This window comes from Eleutherodactylus coqui, chromosome 1 (genome assembly GCF_035609145.1).
Source record: "Eleutherodactylus coqui strain aEleCoq1 chromosome 1, aEleCoq1.hap1, whole genome shotgun sequence".
NCBI lineage: Eukaryota > Metazoa > Chordata > Amphibia > Anura > Eleutherodactylidae > Eleutherodactylus > Eleutherodactylus coqui.
The window spans coordinates 322406209-322429324 of NC_089837.1; the positions used below are offsets into that span (position 1 = coordinate 322406209).

At 49.2% G+C, this 23116-nt stretch overlaps 1 protein-coding gene across 1 annotated transcript; it reads left to right on the top strand.

The window, feature by feature from the left end:
• The first annotated feature begins 15424 nt into the window (after window positions 1-15424).
• Window positions 15425-16414, top strand: LOC136588106 (gap junction alpha-2 protein-like). The gene has a single exon (XM_066587120.1). It carries the CDS (start codon window positions 15425-15427, stop codon window positions 16412-16414), a length of 990 nt encoding a protein of 329 aa, XP_066443217.1.
• Window positions 16415-23116: the final 6702 nt, after the last annotated feature.

The following is a 23116-nucleotide window of genomic DNA, read 5'->3' on the forward strand; positions in this document are numbered from 1 at the left end:
GAATCCGGCCCGCTGCCTTGTGCTATGTGGCCCGCGGCGTGCCGACGCCGCTGACCACTGAAGCGATTACCAGCGGGGGCGCCGCAGCTCCCCGCTGGTAATTGCGCTGATCCCGGCACACGCACTGACGTGTGCAGCCCGGAACGCCTTCCTCCCCGAGTCCCCTGCTCATTAGTTCCGCAGGAGAGGACTCGGGGAGGAAGCTTTCCGGGCAAGCAGACAGAGAGCGACAGCAGGGAGGAGGTAAGTATATGGGTTGGGGGGCTGCCTATTACTGGGGGGGCTGCCTATTACTGGGGGTGGGGTGGGGGCTACTTATTACAGGGGAAGGGGCTGCCTATTACTGGGGGGGCTGGTTATTACTGGGAGGGTGGGGGCTACTAATTACAAGGGAAGGGGCTGCCTATTACTGGGGGGGACCTGCTTATTACTGGGGGTTGCTTACTGGGGGGGTGGGGTGGGGGCTACTTATTACAGGGGAGGGGCTGCCTATTACTGGGGGGGCTGGTTATTACTGAGAGGGTGGGGGCTACTTATTACAAGGGAAGGGGCTGCCTATTACTGGGGGGACATGCTTATTACTGGGTGGGTTGCTTACTGGGGGGGGGGGCTACTTATTACAGGGGAAGGGGCTGCCTATTACTGGGGGGGGGGGCTACTTATTACAGGGGATGGGGCTGCCTATTACTGGGGGGGCTACTTATTACAGGGGAAGGGGCTGCCTATTACTGGGGGGGCTACTTATTACAGGGGAAGGGGCTGCCTATTACTGGGGGGACCTGCTTATTACTGGGGGGTGGGGTGGGGGCTACTTATTACGGGGGAAGGGGCTGCCTATTACTGGGGGGGGGCTGGTTACTACTGGGAGGGTGGGGGCTACTTATTACAAGGGAAGGGGCTGCCTATTACTGGGGGGGACCTGCTTATTACTGGGGGGGTTGCTTACTGGGGGAGGGGCTGCTTATTACTGGGGGGGCTACTTATTACAGGGGAAGGGCTGCCTATTACTGGGGGGGGGCTACTTATTACAGGAGAAGGGGCTGCCTATTACCGGGGTGGACCTGCTTAATACTGGGGGGACCTGCTTATTACTTGGGGGGGGGCTGCTTATTACTGGGGGGGTACTTATTACAGGGGAAGGGGCTGCTTATTACAGGGGAAGGGGCTGCCTATTACTGGGGGCGGCGGGGTGCCTATTACTTGGGGTGGGCTGCCTATTACTGGGGGGTACCTGCTTATTACTGGGGGGTTGCTTACCGGGGGGGCTACTTATTACAGGGGAAGGGGTTGCTTATTACTGGGGGGGGCTGGTTATTACTGGGGGGGCTACTTATTACATGGGAAGGGGCTGCCTATTACTGGGGGGCTGGTTATTACTGGGGGGGTACTTTTTACTAGGGGGGGTGGTTATTACTGGGGGGTGGGGCTACTTACTACTGGGGGGGACCTGCTTATTACTGGGGGAGTCCTGCTTAATACTGGGGGGGGTTGCTTACTGGGGGGGCTGCTTATTACTGGGGGGGGGCTACTTATTACAGGGGAAGGGACTGCCTATTACTGGGGGGGCTACTTCTTACAGGGGAAGGGGTTGCCTATTACTGGGGGGGGGCTGCCTATTACTGGCTGGGGGGACCTGTTTATTACTGGGATTGTTGCTTACTGGGGGGGGCTGCTTATTACTGGGGGGGGGTTGGGGGCTACTTATTACAGGGGAAGGGGCTGCCTATTACTGGGGGGGGGCTACTTATTTCAGGGGAAGGGGCTGCCTATTACTGGCTGGGGGGACCTGCTTATTACTGGGGGTGTTGCTTACTGGGGGGGTGGGGGCTACTTATTACAGGGAAAGGGGCTGTTTATTACTGGGGGGGCTGGTTATTACTGGGGGGTGCTGCCTATCACTGGGGGGGACCTGCTTATTACTGGGGGGATTGCTTACTGGGTGGGCTGTTCATTACTGGGGGGGTTCTTATTACAGGGGAAGGGGCTGCTTATTACTGGGGGGGCTGCTTATTACTGGGGGGGGACCTGCCTATTACTGGGGGGGGACCTGCCTATTACTGGGGGGGGACCTGCCTATTACAGGGGGGGTGGGACCTGCTTATTACCGGGGGGACCCGCTTATTACGGGGGGGGGGACCTGCTTATTAGTGGGAGGAGGCTGCTTATTACTGGGGGGGCTGTTTATTTCAGGGGGAGGGGCTGCTAATTACTGAGAGGTGGGGGCTGTGTATTACTGGGGCGGAGATAAATTATATACTGCCCTATGTGTGTGCTGGGGGGGAGGATAGATTATATACTGCCCTATGTGTGTACTGCCAGGACATTCTAAATGTCATAATTAAATAAGAATGCACTAAACTCCAACTCCCTTCATAACCCCGCCCCGTATAGCCAAAGCCCCGCCCATATAACCAAAGTCCCACCCATGTCCCGCCCAACCCTGCCGGGCCTTGTAAAAATGGTCTTGCTTGAAGTCGGTCCCTGGTGCCAAAAAGGTTGGGGACCACTGTTCTACGCCATCCACTGCTGCAACTCTGAATCCTCTGGCTGCTGCTCCTCCTTCCTCCCAGCCTCCTCACTCTATGAAAATGACACATTCTGATGAGCAGGCAGACTCCCAGGAACTGTTCTCGTGCCCCTGCCCTGATTGGGAAAAAATGGTTCCTCTCCCACCGGAGGAGTTCGTCGTGACCGATGTCCAACCTTTGGAAAGTTCCTGGGGCCTGGGTGATGAGGCTAGGGACTTCCGGCAACTGTCTCAAGAGCTTTCAGTGGGTGAGGAGGTCGATGATTATGATGAGACACAGTTGTCTAGCAGTGAGGCAGTAGTAAGGGCAGTAAGTCCGAGGGAGGAGCGCACAGAGGATTCGGAGTAAGAGCCACTGGACGATGAGGTGACTGACCCCACCTGGTTTGATAAGCCAACTGAGGACAGGTCTTCAGAGAGGGAGGCAAGTGCAGCAGCAGGACAGGTTGAAAGAGGCACTGGGGTGGCCAGGGGTAGGGGCAGGGCCAGAGCGAATAATCCACCAACTGTTTTCCAAAGTACCCCCTCGTGCCAAGCCACCGTGCAGAGGCCAAGGTGCTCAAAGGTGTAGTAGTTTTTCACTGAGAGCGCGGACGACCGACGAACAGTGGTGTGCAACCTTTGTCGCGCCAAGATCAGCCAGGGAGCCACCACCAGCATGTGTAGGCATATGATGGCCAAGCACCCCTCAAGGTGGGACGAAGGCCGTTCACCACCTCCGGGTTGCACCCCTGCCTCTCCCCCTGTGCCCCAACCTGCCACTGAGATCCCACCCCCTCTAAGGACACAGGCACGACCGTCTCCCGGCCTGCACCCACACCCTCACCTCCGCTGTCCTCGGCCCCATCTAGCAATGTCTCTCAGCGCAGCGTCCAGCTGTCGCTAGCATAAGCATTGGAATGAAAGCACAAATACGCCGCCACGCACCCGCACGCTCAAGCGCTAAATGTGCACATTGCGAAATTGATCAGCCTGGAGATGCTGCCGTACAGGCTTGTGAAAACGGAGGCTTTCAAAAACATGATGGTGGCGGCAGCCCCGCGTTACTCGGTCCCCAGTCGCCACTATTTTTCACGGTGTGCCGTCCCAGCCCTGATCAACCACGTCTCCCGCAACATTGTACGCGCCCTCACCAACGTGGTTACTGGGAAGGTCCACTTAACAACGGACACGTGGACAAGCACAGGCGGGCAGGGCCACTATATCTCCCTGACGGCACATTGGGTGAATTTAGTGGAGGCTGGGACAGAGTCAGAGCCTGGGACCGCTCACGTCCTACCCACCCCCAGAATAGCAGGCCCCAACTCGGTGCTGGTATCTGCAGCAGTGTATGCCACCTCCACTAAACCTTCCCCCTCCTCCTCCTCCTACGCAACCTCTACCTCGCAATTAAGATGTGTTAGCAGCACGTCGCCAGTAGTCGTGTCACGCTGCGTGGCAGCACAGCGGTGGGCAAGCGTCAGCAGGCCGTGCTGAAACTAATCAGCTTAGGAGAGAAGAGGCACACGGCCCACGAACTGTTGCTTGGTCTGACAGAGCAGACCGACCGGTGGCTTTCGCCGCTGAGCCTCTAACCGGGCATAGTCGTGTGTGACAACGGCCGTAACCTGGTGGCGGCTCTGCAGCTCGGCAGCCTCATGCACGTGCCATGCCTGCCCCACGTCTTTAATTTGGTGGTTCAGCGCTTTCTGAAAAACTACCCACACTTGTCAGACCTGCTCGGAAAGGTGCGCCGGGTCAGCGCACATTTCCGCAAGTCCAACACGGACGCTGCCACCCTGTGGACCCTGCAACATCGTTTAATCTGCCAGTGCACCGACTGCTGTGCGACGTGCCCACACGGTGGAACTCTACGCTGCACATGTTGACCAGGCTGTATGAGCAGCATAGAGCTATAGTGGAATACCAACTCCAACATGGGCGGCGTAGTGGGAGTCAGCCTCCTCAATTCTTTACAGAGGAGTGGGCATGGATGGCAGGCATCTGCCAGGTCCTTGGAAACCTTGAGGAGTCTACCCAGATGGTGAGTGGTGATGCTGCAATCATTAGCGTCACCATTCCTCTGCTATGCCTGTTAAGAAGTTCCCTGCAAAAAATAAAGGCTGACACTTTACGGTCGGAACAGGAGACGCGGGAAGAGAGTATTTCGCTGGATAGTCAGAGCACCCTCGTGTCTATATCTCAGAGCATTTTGGAGGAGGAGGAGGGGGAGGAGCCTGAGGAGGAGGAGGGGGAAGAGACAGCTGGGCCCACTGCAGAGGGTACCGATGCTGCTTGCCTCTCATCTGTTCAGCGTGTATGGCCTGTGGAGGAGGAGTATCCTGAAAGTGATCTTCCTAGTGAGGACAGCGATGTGTTGCGTACAGGTACCCTGGCACACATGTCTGACTTCATGTTAGGATGCCTTTCTCGTGACCCTCGCGTTAGACGCATTCTGCCCAACACGGATTACTAGGTGTACACACTGCTCGACCCACGGTATAAGGAGAACCTTTCGACTCTCATTCCCGAAGAGGAAAGGGATTCGAGAGGGATGCAATACCACAGGGCCCTGGTGGACAAACTGATGGTAAACTTCCCATCTGACAGCACTAGTGGCAGAAGGCGCAGTTCCGAGGGCCAAGTAGCAGGGGAGGTGTGGAGATCAGGCAGCATGTTCAGCGCAGGCAGGGGAACACTCTCCAAGGCCTTTGCCCGCTTTATGGCTCCCCAGCAAGACTGTGTCACCACTCCCCAGTCAAGGCTGAGTCGGAGGGATCACTGTAAAAAGATGGTGAGGGAGTACGTAGCCGATCGTACCACCATCCTCTGTGACGCCTCTGCTCCGTACAACTACTGGGTGTCAAAGCTGGACACATGGCACGAACTCGTGCTGTATGTCCTGGAGGTGCTTGCTTGCCCTGCCGCTAGGGTCTTGTCAGAGAGGGTGTTTAGTGCAGCTGGGGGAATCATCACAGATAAGCGTACCTGCCTGTCAACTGACAGTGCCGACATGCTTACACTCATAAAGATGAACAAAGCCTGGATTTCCCCAGACTTCTCTTCTCCACCAGCGGAGAGCAGCGTTACCTAAAGATTCTTTTCGCTGCAACCGCGGATGCAAGCATTGTTCTCTATCACCGTAAAAAAAGGGACATTTACCTTTGTCAATCTGTGTATGATATTAGTCCTCCTCCTCCTGCTCCTCCTCCTGAAACATCATGTCATCACGCTGAACTGCCGATTTTTCTGCGGCCCAAAAGGCTCCTATAACTTTTTTCAAACAATATTTCTACGTTTCTAACTAAAGCATTGAAACTTCAACATGAACCAATTTTTTTTAACAGGGCTGCCTCCAGGCTCTGTTACAAATTAAGCCACATTGAGCTAAAATATTAATGGGTTTCACCTGCCCTCTCGGTTGTGCAATTTTTCTGGGGTATATTTGTACTGTTGGTACACTAATTTTTTGGGCCCTCGCCTACACTATAATCCAAGTAATTTTTCTGGCCTTCGCCTACACTCATGGTACACCAATGTGTCAGGGGTTGGCCTACACTCTTGCTACAGAAATGTAACTCAGGTCTGCCTGCCTATACTTCTGCCACAGTAATGCTAGAGGGGTCTGACTATACTTCTGCAACAGAAATGTTACTTCAGTCTGCCTATACTTCTGCTCCTGAAAAGTTACTGTGGTCTGTCTATAATGTTACTACTGAAATGTTACTAATACTGTGCTCTGCCTATACTGCTTTTACGGAAATGTTAATGGGGTCTGTCTATACTGTTACAACTGAAATGTTACTAATACTGAGCTCTGCCTATACTGCTGCTACTGAAATATTACAGGGCTCTACCTATACTGCTGCTACGGAAATGTTACTGGGGTCTGTCTATACTGTAACTACAGAAATGTTACTGGGGTCTACTGAGACTTCTGCAACATAACTGTTAGTGGGCTCAGTTTATACCTTTGCTACAGGAATATTACAGGGGTCTGTGCATAGTATGGGTGCACTAAGTTTTCCCATCGCGGTGTTCTACGTATCTGGCCGTAAAAAAACCCAGCCTGACTAGGGCATGCAGTGTGGGCCGAAGCCAACCTGTATTTTATCTCACGTTACCTCAGCTATCCGGGGCACTGCAATGGGATTTATTAATGTACTGTTGGTGGCTTCCTGGGACCCACCCATGCTGTGGGTCCACACAGACTTCCCGTAGCGAAGTTGTACCTGCCTGTGACTATGAAAAAAATCCAGCCTGACTAGGGCATGCAGTGTGGGCCGAAGCCAACCTGTATTTTGTCTCACGTTACCTCAGCTATCCGGGGCACTGCAATGGGATTTATTTATGTACCGTCGGTGGCTTCCTGGGACCCACCCATGCTGTGGGTCCACACAGACTTCCCATAGCGGAGTTGTACCTGCCTGGGACTATAAAAAAAAAAAACAGCCTGACTAGGGCATGCAGTGTTGTCCGAAGCCAACCTGTACTTTATCTCACGTTACCTCAGCTACCCGGAGCACTGCAATGGGATTTATTTATGTACCGTCGGTGGGTTCCAGGGAGCCACCCATGCTGTGGGTCCACACAGACTTCCCATAGCGGAGTTGTACCTGTCTGGCACTATAAAAAAAACCCAGCCTGACTAGGGCATGCAGTGTGGGCCGAAGCCAACCTGTATTTTATCTCACGTTACCGCACCTATCCGGGGCACTGCATTGGGACAAACAAGAGGAGCGATACAGCGCTAATGAGATGTTCACAGCTACGCTAGCATTGGAGTCCGCTCTAGGCCTGCGATTGCTGAGGGTTTGTGCAGAGGCCTATGTCCTGGGTGCAGTGAAAGTCCGCTTCCTGCCTACGATTGCTGAAGCTGTTGGCCGAGGCCTATGTCCCGAGGGGAAGTGCAAGTACGCCAGGTTGGGGCTGTGGAGCATTTTCCTGCTAATCCAGTCATTGCAGCGGTGAAAGGAAAGGTAACTGATTTACTGAGCCCGTCGCAGATGAACTAGCATCGAAGTCCGCTTCATGCCCATGTTTGCTGAGGGTGTGGGCTGAGGCCTATGTCCCAGGGGAAGTGCAAGTACGCCAGGTTGGGGCTGTGGAGCTTTTTCCTGCAAATCCAGTTATTGGAGCGGTGCAAGGAAAGCTAACTGATTTAATGAGCTCGTCGCAGATGAACTAGCATCGAAGTTCGCTTCATGCCTACGATTGCTGAAGCTGTGGGCCGAGGCCTATGTCGTCAGCGCGGTGCAAGTCTGCCATGTTTGGCCGCTCTGATTTATTTATTGTTCATGTCTTGGGTTGCCTAGGACCCACCTATGCTGTTGGTGCACACTTAGTTCCCATCGCGGTGTTTGACCTGTCTGGCACAAAGACACTGACTGACTTGGGTAGGGGGCAGAGTGCAGATGGCTTTCCCCTTGCGGTGTCGATTGAGCTGTGCGACACCTAGACAGAATGAATACTGTGTGGGCACATGGATTCCCCATAGCTATGTAACTCATGCCTATGTTTGCAGCTCCTGACGGAGGTGGCACAGGATTGGAATGAAGATCGACCGTCAATTTCTCATCGATTCTCTACAGCATTGTGGGCTATCGCCCCGCCCTTTTTAAAGAGGGTTGCTACGTGGCCCTGCCAACCCTCTGCAGTGTGTGCCTCCGGTTCCTCCTCATGGCAGACGCACTTATAAACAGACATGAGGGTGGTGTGGCTATGAGGCCAGCGTGTGGCGTGAGGGCAGCTGAAGGCTGTGCAGGGACACTTTTGTGTGCGCTGCGGACGCAGGGTCGTGCGGGGGGGGGGGGGGGAGCATGTAACCCAGGAGAAGAGGCAGCGGTGTGTCCCGCAGGCAGTGCTTGTGCTTGGTTGGAGGTAGTGTGGTGCTTAGCTAAGGTGTGTCTTGCTAATGAGGGTTTGTCCAAAGTAAAAATTTGCCACTATTGTGGCTTAACAGTGGGACCTGGGAGCCTGAGATGCAGCCCAGCATGTAGCCCCTCGCCTGCCCTATCCGTTTCTGTCATTTCCATCACTTTCTTGGGTTTTCCAGATTTTCACAAATGAAAACCTTAGCGGAGCACCGGTCATATACAAAAATGCTCGAGTCGCCCATTGACTTCAATGGGGTTCGTTACTCGAAACGAACTCTCGAGCATCGCGGAAAGTCCGACTCGAGCAACGAGCACCCGAGCATTTTGGTGCTCGCTCATCTCTAGTCCTGAGCTCTCTGATCACTTTCTGGCCAGAGGTCAGAATGAGTTGGGCAGTCAGCTAGTGAGGATGCAGACCAGGATTCTGCTGCTATGGCATGGCCCCTACCAGACACCAGTGCCACGCGCTTTATGAGCAGTTGTGCGTACGTATAATGTCTTACCGGCGCTGGATAAAAGCCGCTTGTGTAGTAGACGCACGGGATTCGAAAGTAGTCAGGAGGAAGCCTGAGGTCATCAGCAGGTAGTCACATTTGCAGTACAATGGATGAGGCAGGAAGCGCAGTCAGATGGGAAGCCAGGAGTCATCAGCAGGTAGTCACATTTGCAGTACAAATGGATGAGGTGGTAAGAGTAGTCAGATGGGGAGCCATGGAGTTAGAACAAGGGCTTGATAGTAGGATCTGGAAAACAAAGTCAAAGTATACAGAGAGATTTGTCTAAAGGCCTTGATAGTTTAAAAAGCCTGGTTACTGCTTGGCGTACATCTTTCGAAAAAGGAAAGGACTTCAGACAGAATATTTTTGGAGTGCTCTGTGAAGGTAACAGGGTGACTTAGTACAATCATGCAGGTATTTTCTATTTTAATCTGTTTAAGGGCTTAGTCACATGGACATATATCGACTATGTTTTCATGCCCAGCCGATATACACTGCCCCTCTGTGCAAGGCGAGGAGGCGGGACGGGGCGGAAGCTAGTGTGCTGAGCTCCGACCCCCTGCCACTGTTTGCAATTGGGGGGGGCGGAATGGGGCAGAGCTAAGCTCCGTCCCATTCCACCCTTTTAATTGCAAACAGTGGTAAGGGGCGGAGAGGGTGATGGAGCTCAGCAAACTAGCTCCCGCCCCATTCGGCCACCTTCCCTTGCAGAGAGGGGCAGCGTATATCAGCCGGGTTTTTACGTCCATGTGAATAAGCCCTAAGACAGCTCTGCACTTCCTCCTGGGTTAGACTGGTGATATTTAATGGAGAATGTATAACTTTGCATTTTACATCACATTTCATTTTCCTAAGTGAAAACACAGAAAAAGAAAAGGATTTATTAGATTAGCTTTCTGTTCATCACCCTCTCCCATATTTTTTTACACTATTTTTTTCTACTATTGGGTATGTTCCTTGCCACTAGGGGTGGTCAATGACGTTGGAGCTGTAGGATGTGCTATGCATGGAGACTTGTGACTCTTCTTTAAACTATAATGGTACATTAATAAATGAGTCCACAATAGGTAGACTCCCAGAATAAACTATATTTACAGAAGTATCTGTTGTAGTACCTGCATGATTGTACTAAGTCCCCCTGTTATTTTCACAGGGCTCTCCAAAAATATTCCAGCTGAAGTCCTTTCCTTTTGAAGTCCGTCCATGTGAATAAGCCCTTAAACTTTAGACTGCCTTTAAACCCACATTTTTCAGGTTTTGAGAGGGGAGCCGTGATTTTCATGCATTTTTTACATAGCTTTTTTTCTTTACACATTTCTTTTAGGGCGCATTCAGACGACCGTATATCGTCCAGGTATTCATGCCGGCCGATATACGGCATCCCTCTCTACAGGGGGAGGAGGCTGGAAGAGCTGGGAGCAGTGCACTGAGCTCCCGATCCCTCTCCGTCTCCTCTTCACCCCCTCTCTGCCCCTCAGCACTATTTGCAATGAGAGGAGGCGGGGGCGGAGAGGAGGCGGAGGCGGAGAGGGGGTGGGAGCTCAGTGCACTGCTCCCGACTCTTCCAGCCTCCTCCCCCTGCAGAGAGGGATGCCGTATATTGGCCGGCGTGAATACCCGGCTGATATATGGTCGTCTGAATAAGTCCTTATGCACATTTTCATGTGTTTTACAGAGAAAACTATTGAAAAATGCCTGAAAAAATTACACATGTATGGCATGCTACATGAAATCAAAAACACATGACAAAAAGAACATTTCATAGTTTATTGTTTATGTACAGCTAACATCTGGCCACATCATTTATTTTATTTATTTTTTTAAAACACAGAAAAAAACACCAGGAAAAGTTTTGCAAGAAATCCTCACAGCGGGATGCAGACCCGTGCCCCTGCAGAGACCTACGGCTCACCTGCTCCAGGCATCTCCTCTTTGTGCTGTGTGCCAGCTGACGCCCAGCCGGCGCATGCGCAGAGTAGAGCCGACGGGTCTCTACTGACATTTCTGTGCGGTCCTCTGCGAGACCCGCACAGAAATAGAACATGTTGCGATTTATTTACTACGCATGTTTTCATGCGGGCAAATCGCGGCTGTGTGCATAGGATTGTGTTTTGTAATGCAATCCTATGCAGGCGGGCACAGGCGGAAATTCTGCGGGAAATCCCGCCGTGGAATTTCTGCCCATGTGCAGGGGGCCAAACGCAGCATTTTTCCACTATGCATGAAACCATCCATATGCGGCCAGTGCTACATAGTGTCTTTGTATTTGTGGCCAAAATCACACTATGGCCCTGGTACATTGTATCCTAATGTAGCTTAGGCCCCCTTCACACAGGCGTATTTGCATGTGCAATACGCAGAGAATAGAACCAACTGATTTAAATTTGTTTCGTTCACATGCACAGATTTGTTTCCTGCGTATTTCGGTCACGCAATAAAAGTATAACACGCTCCATTAGCTGCGCATTTTCATACCAAAGTCCTCATAGAAGTGATTGGGGATGTGCAAATGCGTGCAAAATATGCTTTGTGGGTGCAAAAAACACAGTAAAATACACGGATGCACACGCAAATAATCACTGCTCAATCTGCAAATACGCATGTGCTCGTGTGAAGGGGCCTTAATGTGGTCACATTGTGATTCACAAGGTTCTCTGTATACAACTAAACAACCACAAAAAATGTGATGGATGTGTTGCAATTGTTGGGTCGGAGGCTCAGCAACTTGTTAGTTACAATGTGACCACATTCACTTCCATCGGGATGCAATGTAGTAGGGCTACAATTTAATCTTTGGCCGCACAACAAATCACTGCCAAAGTTACCATGGAGCTCCAGCCTAAATGCATCTTACAGAACCAAAATCTCCCCACTTGTCCTCCACTGCTGTAGACTATATAGTTGTAATGACACTCCTCATTTAGAGATCACACCTGGGTTGGAGAAGTGCAGACTGCCCATTAGGTTGTGTCCAGTGTTAGTTATGGTGGAGCTGGATGTGTTAGGTCAGGAGTGGTAGATCCATATTCAGCAGAGGTGAGTTTGTCACTGTTTCTTTGGGGGAAGCTTGCATTAGAGTCTGGTTTGACAGTGCAGTTGTGCTAAGACTGTGAGTTGGTGCAGATCCACAGCTGAAGTTCTGTAAATCTGAAATTGGTTGTGCCAAACCCAATGACTGACCTGTCTGAGTATATATTGGATGTATGGAGATCTACAGATAATGCATGACGAGAATGCTTCCTGCACATTTGTGTTACTTATAGTAGAAATCACAACGCAGGGCTGCTATTGTTGCATGGTAGACCCCACTGACCTTGCTGATTTACAATAGGGTATGTCGGTGACTATAGCAGTGATCTGGAAAGCAAGTGGCGCTTGTACTGGTAATTTTCCAATCCAAGATGAATACACAGAGTGAGCCTCCAGTTAATGTATTGAAAAAATGGAGTAAAAACTCAACTGCGCTATTTTTGAGAAGTCTTTGCTTTTACAGTGTTCATGGTGTGGTAAAATGCCGTGTTGACTTTATTTTGTTGTGGGTCAGTACAATTAAGACAAAACAAAATTTTTACATGGGTTTTTTTATATGCTGTTCTGACAAAATTGATTGTTTTAAAAGAAAAAAAAAAAATCGCTCTTGCTAGGAGTCCAATAACTTCTCTCACCCACCGTCTAAGGGACTGCGTGTGTTGTGTGTGGTTTTTGTTTAGTGTTTGTGGGAGCAAGCTGTAATCACTGCTGGTATATATTTGGGTTACATGCAACTTTTTTTTTTTTGTGTGTGTTGTCTTTAAATGCATGTACTGGGAAGTAGGCTTAGTTTTTCCTATAAACCCAAACGTTTTGTCACTTGTATAATATACTGTAATACTTCGATATTGTACTTTTTTGCATGGCAGCCTATTAAGTAATCTAGATTTTAAATTTAGCACGAACAAAAAGTGGAGCAGTTGGCTACATTGTACTAGGTTACCTTAGCACATTGATGGGCAACCAGGGTGTCACGACTCCCAGGTTGGGAATCGCTGACCGCACACCATCCTGTTACCTTGAACACCGAAGTGCTGCTGTGGGGTGCACCCAAATTCTACCTCTCCTCTTTGGTTCCTCTCATACATAGAGGTGCGCAGAAGTAGAGGAGGGAGGAGGAGTCCAGGTGCACACACTGTCCTCCATGCATCCCGCAGGAGCGCTGTGCTAATCACAGGAGCAGTGCTTAGAACTTCAAGGTACGGGATGGTGTGCTGTCAGTATAGGCATGAGTGTGTCTCTGCTCCAGTGTTAATTGGCTATTAGGTCAGGCAGAGAAGGGGTTAAATCAAAAGGAAAAAAAATATTTGGCCAAAAACTTTTTTTTTAAAAATCCACAGAGGCCATCATTACTTGGGGAGGAGGTCAGGCTAGGGACACAGAGGGACAACTATTGTGGTATGTTCACACATTGCATATTTTGGTGCAGCCCTGCATTTAAATCTGCATCAAAAACTGTGTTTTTCTGGAAAACTTCTTTAGGCCTCGTTTTTTTTTTTTTTTTTTAATGTGCACAAATAGGCAAGTGGTTTTTGTGTGCCTATGTCTAAATCGCATAAATGGGCAATGCTTCATGCGCATAAAACTGGAGCTTTGTGCACTTGAAAATTATCCATTCACTGGAGCAGTTGCGCTTTAAAAGGGAGGGAGAGACAGAGTGGGGGTGAAGGGTTAATCCCCCATACCTCCGTTCTCTCTCCCTGCTATGGGGATTCTCGAGGGATATCCCCATAGCTGAGAGTGTGGGGGGGGGGGGGTTGCTAGAGAGCTTCTAACAGAGAATCCCTATAGCAAATATATATAGGGGTAGAGCTAGAGGGGCGGGGCTTGAGATTGGATCCCTGTAGCCTTGTTCCCTCCCCCTCAGGAAAAGCCCGGTAACCTCCCCCTCCTCTCTCTCCCCGCTGTAGAAATCCCTTGGGGAGGAAGTCACCTACTGCCCCTTGCTGCTGCGGAATTGCCCAGCAGGACGGCAGGAGGAATACCCCACTGCTTACAGCAGGGCATTTAAAAGGTGCTGCCCAGAAGCACATTTGAAATGTCCCGTTGAAAATTCCTGTTAGTTCCCGCGGGGATTAATGCAACCCTCGGGGAGTCCCCTCATCCCCATGGGGACTAACAGGAGTTTACTGCGGGACATTTAAAATGTGCTTCTTGGCAGTAGGTGTTAAATGTCCCGCTGTAGGCAGGGACAGGCTACTGCACAGGAGTTTTCATTGACTTCTATAGGAGCAGAAGTTTATGGAAACTCCTGTGCAGCGCACTAAAAATCGTGTACCTAACATTCTCTCATGTATTCTCTCATTGGTTATTTTAGAAGCGCTCTTTTTGCGCGCCTATTGGTGCGCAAAAAACGCTCATCTGATTGAGCCCTCAAGGTATGTTTACGCAGGGCAGAAATGTGGCAGAATGTTGACAGTGTAAAATCTGCTGTAAATTCTGCAGTATTTCTTCATCCAAAAACAGAGCCATGCAGCATTTCTGTCCCATGTAAACGTAATTTTAGGCTGGGTGCACACAGGGCAGAATTCCTATGTGGACGCTCCACACAGAAATTCCATGGCATTAACAGTGTTAACAAAGGGAGATTTTCAAAATCTCCTCCACAAGCTGTGGAAAAAATCTGTGTGGAAATTGACATACAGTGATGAAGTTAATTCCACAGCATGTCAATTTTATCACCATTTCCACTGTAGAATTCACAAAAATACACGATAAAACCCAAATGGTGCAGGTTTTGAGGCCGACTTTCCACTGCTGATCTGCTGCAGACAGTCCACAGCAAATCGTCCCTATGTGGACCCAGCCGTGTTTACACGTAGCTTGTCAGGTGATGCAGAAGTGGCCAGTGCCACTGCACTCACTGGAGGCCGCCGGGTGCCCGCAATATCGGAGGTGAAATCATGGGGTAAGCCCTGACATCAGCCTTGGTGCACCCCTGGGAAAAACGGGGTGAACAAGTTGGGAAAGATTGCCTTAGACCTACAGAAAGACCTGATTCTTATTAATTATACGCTTCATCCATACCAAAACATTATACAATTAGTTTAATTTTTACCATATGCCACCGGTGTCCAATCAGCAGGGTACAACTGCAATGCCTCCATTAATGACAAGGCTGAAATGAGTAACAGAAGTGCTAGGATAACATTATGCCTCTTTATCTGATATTAAATGGCATATACAAACGACACGTCATCGATCTCTCATCTCAGACAACCAATGTAAGTAATGTGGGGGCTCCCTGGCACGGAATTAATTATGCTGGGGGAAAACGCAGATATCTAGACATTATACCTGCAGTGGCTGTTAAAGGATAACATAGTAGGCATTTAGATCAAGTCTGCCAGATCTTGTACAAATACTCGCTAACTACTTTGGCTTGTAGATCAGTCCAGATCCACTCTGATCAATGCTTGCATTGATGTTACAACCCCTTTTTTTTTTTTTTTTTTGACTTGTGAATTACATTTCATTATTTTACTGTCTATATGTTTTTGTATTTTCAGTGAATTATGGCAGGATGGGATCTACTTAAAATATTGCTTGATGAAGTCCAGGAACATTCGACACTCATCGGAAAAGTCTGGTTGACTATACTTTTTATCTTCAGAATACTTATCCTAAGCTTGGCAGGAGAATCTGTTTGGGGAGATGAGCAGTCTGACTTCACTTGCAATACAAATCAACCTGGGTGCACCAATGTCTGTTATGATAAGGCTTTCCCTATCTCGCATGTCCGCTACTGGGTGCTGCAGTTCCTCTTTGTCAGCACTCCCACCTTGATCTACCTTGGACATGTTATATATTTGTCCAGAAGAGAGGAGAAATTAAAGCAGGAGAATGCTGAAACTAAAGAGTCAAATACGGAGAATAATATAAAAAATCAATCTGCTACCAAAAAGATGAAAATCCACGGATCCCTAGTCTACACCTATGCGGTCAGCGTGGTTTTCAAAAGCATATTTGAAGCTGGATTTGTTCTTGGTCAGTGGTATTTGTATGGCTTTGTGATGCTTCCAATTTTTGAGTGCTCAAGAAAGCCTTGTCCCCATAAAGTAGACTGTTTTGTCTCCCGGCCCATGGAAAAGACTATCTTTATCATATTCATGTTGGTCGTTTCTCTTATATCTTTGTTACTCAATTTGTTTGAATTTATTCACCTTTTCAACAAGCAATTACAAAAACGTGATATAAATGTAGAAGTACCTCATTGTTCTCTTCCTAGCTCTACTAAAAGCTTGCCTAATGGAGCCGGTTATCATCAGTCTTGTGCTACACCAAGTGACCAAGAGCTACCAGTCTATAAAAAAGTATCTAGTAGGCATCGTTGGCCAAGTATTAATATGGGAGAAAAACTCAACAGTAGTGAGAAGGTGAAGGCATCATCAGACTGTTGTTCCCAAAGTGGCTTATCCATGGCACTTACTGATGTTCCAGGTCTAGTGGCCAACTTGGCAAACATGACGTGCCACTCCCAGACAGCTTGTAAACAATATGTCTAATTATTTATGATTGTAAGGGTGACTCTTTAGGTAAATGCTACATGGCAAAGACTATATATTATTAAAGAGTTGCCTAGATAGAATGATGTTTGGGAAAAAATACAATGGCAGTGTCTTTCATGGCTGGCTTTTTTTTTTACTCGCAATGTTAACTATAAATATGAAAAAAAATAAAATAAAATACTAGTACATGTTGGGCACAGTGGTGGTGTTGTGACTGGGAAAAGACCTCTTTAACCAAAAAGGGGGGGGGGGGGGGGATTGGCTTTTAGGGACCATTTACACGCAACGAATATCGCTCAAAAGTCATTCAAACGACCGAAGCGATAATCGTTACATGTAAACGCGGGCATCTGGCACTTTTTGTTTGAAGGATTATTTTAAGTGGAACTTAAAATCCATCTTTCAGCTACTGGAAATAAAGCAAACACCTTAATCTGTCAGTAGACCACAGGCTGTTATCTCCACGGGGAGCCAGTGGTTAACATTGTATTCTGGTGTCACCCACAAGGAGAACAATGCAGCAGTGAGCACAGCTGGGCGTGTGATTAATCACACACTGGGCTCTACAAACAGCCTTTTTACATGTAAATGAAGATAAGGTGTTAATGGCCATTAACACTTTTTATTCAAAAAGATTGAAACATTGAAAGTTTTAGCAATCAGTTGAAAGATTATCTTTGTGTGTACATGGGCCTTAATGCTGCCCTATTTTGTCACATGAACATATGATAGAAACCCTGATTGCAGCATCAGGTCTCTTCATTTGTGGCTCCACATGGGCATATTTGCATGCGTAATATTTACTTGCACAATATGCAGAGAATAGAAATCATGGATGTCAATGGGTTTGATCACATTTCCATATTTTGCTTGCACATTTGAGTTGCGCAAAAAAAAACAACCCTGCAGCAGGCTCTACTTTTGTGCAGCAAAGATCTCCACAGAAGTCATTGAGGAGTGCGCAAACGCAATACACAAGGCGATGTGTAATTCCACTGAGAAAAGAACACATCTGGAACTCATTAGACACTTGAAGCCGTGCATCTTTGTTGGCCGCACACACATGAACATGCTCTGCAGACAGAAAAAGTACAGTAAGATACGTGTGCAAAAAAGCCTTGTTCGGTGTGCAAACGTACATCCACTCGTGTGAATGAGCCTTTCAAACCAATTTTTGGTGCAGCAAAATCCCAATGAGGTAGCAGCCACTTTTTCCCCATTTAAGGCCTCTTTCACACAAGCATTTTTGCGCAGCTAAGTTAGCCACTCAATAAAATCATGACCATTGAAACAAATGGTTTTCTATGGATTCATTCAAACGATTATCAGACCGAAAAATATAGCACATAAGCACGTGATTTCTGGGACCAAAATTCCACGCTGCCGAAAAATATAGGTCTTACTCTATCTTTGGACTGAAAAACGCTGGAGACGCCAATGGGTACCCTCAGAAAAAGAAGAGGGAGTTTAGCAGTGGCTAGCGCTGCTAAACGTTGACGGGTGCCTCTAGTGAGGCATTTAAAAGGAATTTACTAGTAGTTCTGATGACCGAGGTAAATCGGAGCTGTGGCGTAATTTCCCTGCATCATACCACAGCCAGCCACGTGAATGGACAAAAGAATTGCGAATAGCAGCTGCAATCTGTTCGCAATTTTTATTGTGTGGCTAACTTTGCCATGAAATTTACGCTCATGTGAAAGAGGCGTTAGGGAAAAAAATTCCTTCCTGACTCCAATCTGGCAATCGGAATAATCCCTGGATTAACAACCCCTGCTGAAGTTATTAATGATTATAACATACAATATTGTATTGCTCAAGAAAAACATCCAGGTTCCTCTTGAACTCTTATCGAATTTGCCATCACCACGTCCTCAGGCAGAGAGTTCTACAGTCGCACTGCTCTTACAGTAAAGAACCCCCTTCTGTATTGGTGATGAAACCTCCCTTTTTTTAATCTCTCTAGATGTAGCGGATGACCCCTTGTCATATTCCTGGGTATAAATAAATCATGGCAGAGATCTCTGTATTGTTCCCTGATATCTTTACACATCGTCATTAGATTGACCCTCAGCCGTCTTTTTTTTTTTTTTTTTCTAAACTAAACAAGTTTAATAACCTTTCTGGATATTGTAGTTTGCCCATTCCATTTATTACTTTTACTCTGTACCCACTCAAGCTGTGAGAAGTCCTTTCTGAGTACCGGTGCCCAAAACTGTACACAATATTCCATGTGTGGTCTGACCAGTGACTTGTAAAGAGCTAGAACAATGCTCTCGTCATGTGCCCCATGATCCTATTTGTCTTGGCAGCAGCTGCCTGACACTGGTTGCTGCAGTAAACCTTTGTTAGGGTGGGTTCTCACAGGGCGGATTCTCAGCGGAAATTTCGCGGTTTGGCTGCAGCGAAAAACTTCCGCCGGGAGAACCGCTTCTGCAAAACCCGCGGCGGCTTTGAAGAGGCCCGGCCGTTCGCTCTTACGCTGCGGACGGTGCTCCCATAGAGGAGAGGGCAGCTGCAGCGGGGAAAAAAATGGACATGCTGCGGTCGGCAAATCCGCACCGCGGCGGCTTCTGCCGTCTTAGCCGCAGCGGATTTGCCGTCCTGTGTGGATGAGATTTCTGAGAAATCTCGTCGACATGGCTGGCTAATCCCAGGATTAGCGACCGCATGCGGATTTGCCGCGGCGAAATTCCGCACGGAATTTCCACGGCAAATCCACCCCATGTGAACCCAGCCTTAGGCTGGGTTCACACTGGGCGGTTTGGCCGCGGCAAATCCGCCCGCGGCCACTAATCTCGGGATTAGCCAGCCATGTGGACGAGATTTCTCAGAAATCTCGTCCACACGGGACGGCCAATCCGCTGCAGTAAATCTAGCTGAAACCGCGGCTGTGGCCGCCGCAGCTGCGGTTTCAGAAGATGCAGCATGTCTATTTACTTTTTTTTTGTTTATTTTCGTCGCGGCCGCGCTTTCCTCTATGGGAGCGCCGGCCGCAACGGAAAAGCAAGCGGCCGAGCCGCTTCAAAGCCGCCGCGGCTTAAACCATGGCGGTTCGCCCCGCGGAGATCTCGCAGTTTTTGCTGCGGCCAAACCACGAGATTTCCGACTGGAATCCGCCCTGTGTGAACCCAGCCTTACAGTTTTGTCTTCCATCAAGCAGCTGAGCTCTGTACTCTTTTCCTGGAAAATAGGGTGTTCCTTCACTCAGCATTGTCCCCAGATCTCAGAGCCTCCTATGCACCACTGCTACCCTCTCTCTCTACAGTACTGTTTCTGATTTCCAATACATTCAAGGTTTGGAAGGACTAATGCCCCTTTTAACACTGAACAAGAATCAAACGACTCTCATTTGCCTAAATGAAGAAGCTGGTGACGTCATCACCAGTTCATTCTCACTCAGGCCGCGTGTTTAGACATTCCTATGTGAAACACTGAACGATCAGTGTCTAAACTGCACAAACCAGTACAAATTTTTATGCTGGCTGAAATTGAGTGACAAACAAGAAAAGCGCTATTCTCTTTAATCATGCAGTCGTTGACTCACATTTAAATTGAGCGATTATCATTCTGTTTGGCTAGTTGTGTAGTGGCCCAGAGTTATTGGGGTCCCCTCAAGAGTGTTCTGTGTTTGTCTTGTGCACTTTCTTATTTGTGGAATGCATCAGGTTTATGTGTATTGGATGGCTTCGGGCATGAAAGGGTTAATGTCTGGAAAATGTATAGTTTTCCCCAGTCGTCTCCACGACAGCACCAATTGAGATTGCCTCCTCCTCCTGATAGGACAGGAACATACTGAGAGGTTAAAAGCTCCCCCCCTTCCCCACTTTCCTCAGTGTCTTCCTGTCCTGCCAGGAGGCAGGATCTCTGAGAGGGGCTGGTGGAGAAGCCAGCCAGGATCTACTTACAGGCGGATCGAAGGGCAGTGGGTCAGCCTGTTCTCCCTTCCAAGCCAGACGACTCCCGGGACAGGTTCCTCCCGCGGCGGCCCATGGGGGGTACAAAGCGGGAGCCTCAGTCCCCCTCCTCTTCCCTGCAGAGTTACAGCGCGGCGCTCCAGGAAGCCCTTTGACGGCGGGGGGCGGGGCGTCACGTCACGTGTCCAGCGCAATGACATCATCGCGCCTGCATCAGAAGACGCACGGAGGGGGCAGGGCTTAGCGCAGGAGCGCGGAAATTCAAAAATAAAGGAACCTGAGAGAAGCCAGAAGAGACCAGCACTACAGGTCGCAAGGTGTCTGTAGCACTGGTACAGAAATGAGTGCTCCAGCACCAGAGACAGCTGAAACCTCAGCCTCAGCGGCCGTAAGTAGCCAGTGCGGCAAAAATACAAATGCAAATATCCAGTGTATTGTTTACGGAAAAATTGCATATTTACCCGCAAAAAATGCTTTTCTTGTTGTCAGGGGGATAAAAAAGACATCCCCCCCAGAACAAAACTCAAAAAATGCGTGGAGTGCGGGGCGAGACTGCCAGCTACGTACCAGAGGCCTCTATGCAAGGCATGCAGAGCTAGGCTAGTCAAAGAGGAATCGGGGGCATTCATGGAGGACGTTAGGAAGCTAATGAAAGAGGAGGTTAGATCAGCCCTAACGTCACAGCTGGCGCCGCCAGCTAAATGCCAGAAAAAGGCATATGTTCCCGACGAGGCTTCCGACTCCGAGTGTTCTATCGGGTCGGAGCAAGAGGAACAGGCGGCCGAGGAGTCCTCAGATGAGGAGGACTACAAAAGATATCTATTCCATCAAGGCGACTTAACGGAATTGATTAAGTCAGTCAGGGCTACACTAAAGAAGAAGAGCCCAGAGAACCACGTACCTTATAAGATGAGATATTCGGGGGACTAGGGGAGAGGCGCAAGCACACCTTCCCTGTCCACAAGAATATCACCAAAATAATCCAAAAAGAATGGAAGAAACCAGACGCAGGCTCCTTCTCCGCTAGAGGGGTAAAAAGAAGATACCCATTCGAGGAGGAAGTTTGCGCAAGCTGGGAGGAGGTACCCAAGGTAGACGTCCCAGTGGCCAAAGTAGCCAGGAGAACGACCCTGCCCTTTGAGGATGCCGCACAGTTAAAAGATCCCATGGATCGCAAAGCTGAGGGCCTTTTAAAAAAATCATGGGAGGCAGCGGCAAACATACTTAGGCCAGGGATCGCAGCCACCTGCGTGGCGCAAACTCTGGGGGTGTGGCTAGAACAGCTGGAGCTGCATCTAACCAATAAGACGCCAAGGGAACAGATCCAAAATTCTCTTCCTATCCTGCGTATGGCAACAAATTTCCTGGCGGATGCCGCGGCCGAAACTGTCAAACTCTCGGCGAAAGCTACAGCCCGGTCTAACTCAACTAGAAGAGTGTTATGGCTGAAATCGTGGTCAGGCGACCTAGCCTACAAAAATAAGCTATGCGCCCTCCCGTTCTACGGCCAGTTTTTGTTCGGACCGAACTTGGACAAGATCCTAGAGAAGGCGGCCGACAAAAAGAAGGGATTCCCGGAAGAAAAGCCACAGAGAGGGAAGACCTTCTTCCGGGCCCCAGTGCAACAGCCCGAGGCCTACCGAGGCAAGGGCAAGACAGGACGCTGGAGTTACCCCAAGGGGGGCAGAGGAAGGAATATCCTCTTTAACCCCCACCAGGGGGAGCCAAAGCAGAGACCCTGACGCCATCCCCGTAGGGGCAAGGCTGGGGAGCTTTGTGGATCAATGGGCCGCGATTTGCGAAGGCCCATGGATCCCAAAGATCTTACAGCAGGGATACCGGATAGAGCTGGTGTCCCTCCCCAGAAGGAAATTCATTATCACGGGAGGCTCAGGGCAACAATTACACCTACTAAGGCAAAGCGTTCGGGACCTGCAACAACTAAACGCAATATCCCCCGTACCACGAAACGAGGAAACCCAGGGCCATTATTCCAGGCTCTGCCTAGTAAGGAAACCCTTCGGGAAACAGAGGATGATAGTGAATCTGAAACCTCTGAACACTTGCGTCAGATACAGAATATTCAAAATGGAGTCCATCTCCTCAACTATAAAGTTGATCCCCAAAGGAGCCTACATGGCTTCCATCGATCTAAAGGACGCTTATTTCCACGTACCGATCCACAAGGGGTCCCAGAAATACCTAAGGTCCGCAGTGGATATGGGCAAAGGAATAGAGCACCATCAATTCAGATGCCTGCCTTTCGGGATCTCCTCAGCACCCAGAATTTTCACCAAAATTATGGCAGAAGTAGCCGCCTACCTGAGGAAAAAGTGGGTCCTAATAATACCCTACCTGGACGATATTTTAATAATAGCAGAGTCCAGAGAACTCCTAACGAAACACCTGGGGATAGTGCTAGAACTTCTCCAGTCCTTAGGATGGATCATAAACTGGGAAAAATCCAGCTTAGATCCCGACAAGAAAAAGACGTTTTTGGGCATAACGCTCAACTCAGAATCACAATGCTCCTGCCTACCCGAGGAAAAAATACTAAATATCCGACGGTTAGTCAGAACCTTCATACGGAGACAATCATGCACAATTCGGGAAGCCATGTCTCTCCTGGGAAGCTTGACGTCATGCATTCCAGGAGTAGCATGGGCCCAGGCTCACACCAGAGCCCTTCAATCCTCAGTCCTATCCACGTGGGACAAAAGACAGTCCTCTCTAGGAGCAAGAATGTACATCCCAAGTACGGTGAAAACATCCCTGCGTTGGTGGA

Coding starts and splice junctions, on each gene's coding strand:
- LOC136588106 (XM_066587120.1), top strand. CDS start 15,425: ATGGCAGGATGGGATCTACTTAAAATATTGCTTGATGAAGTCCAGGAA.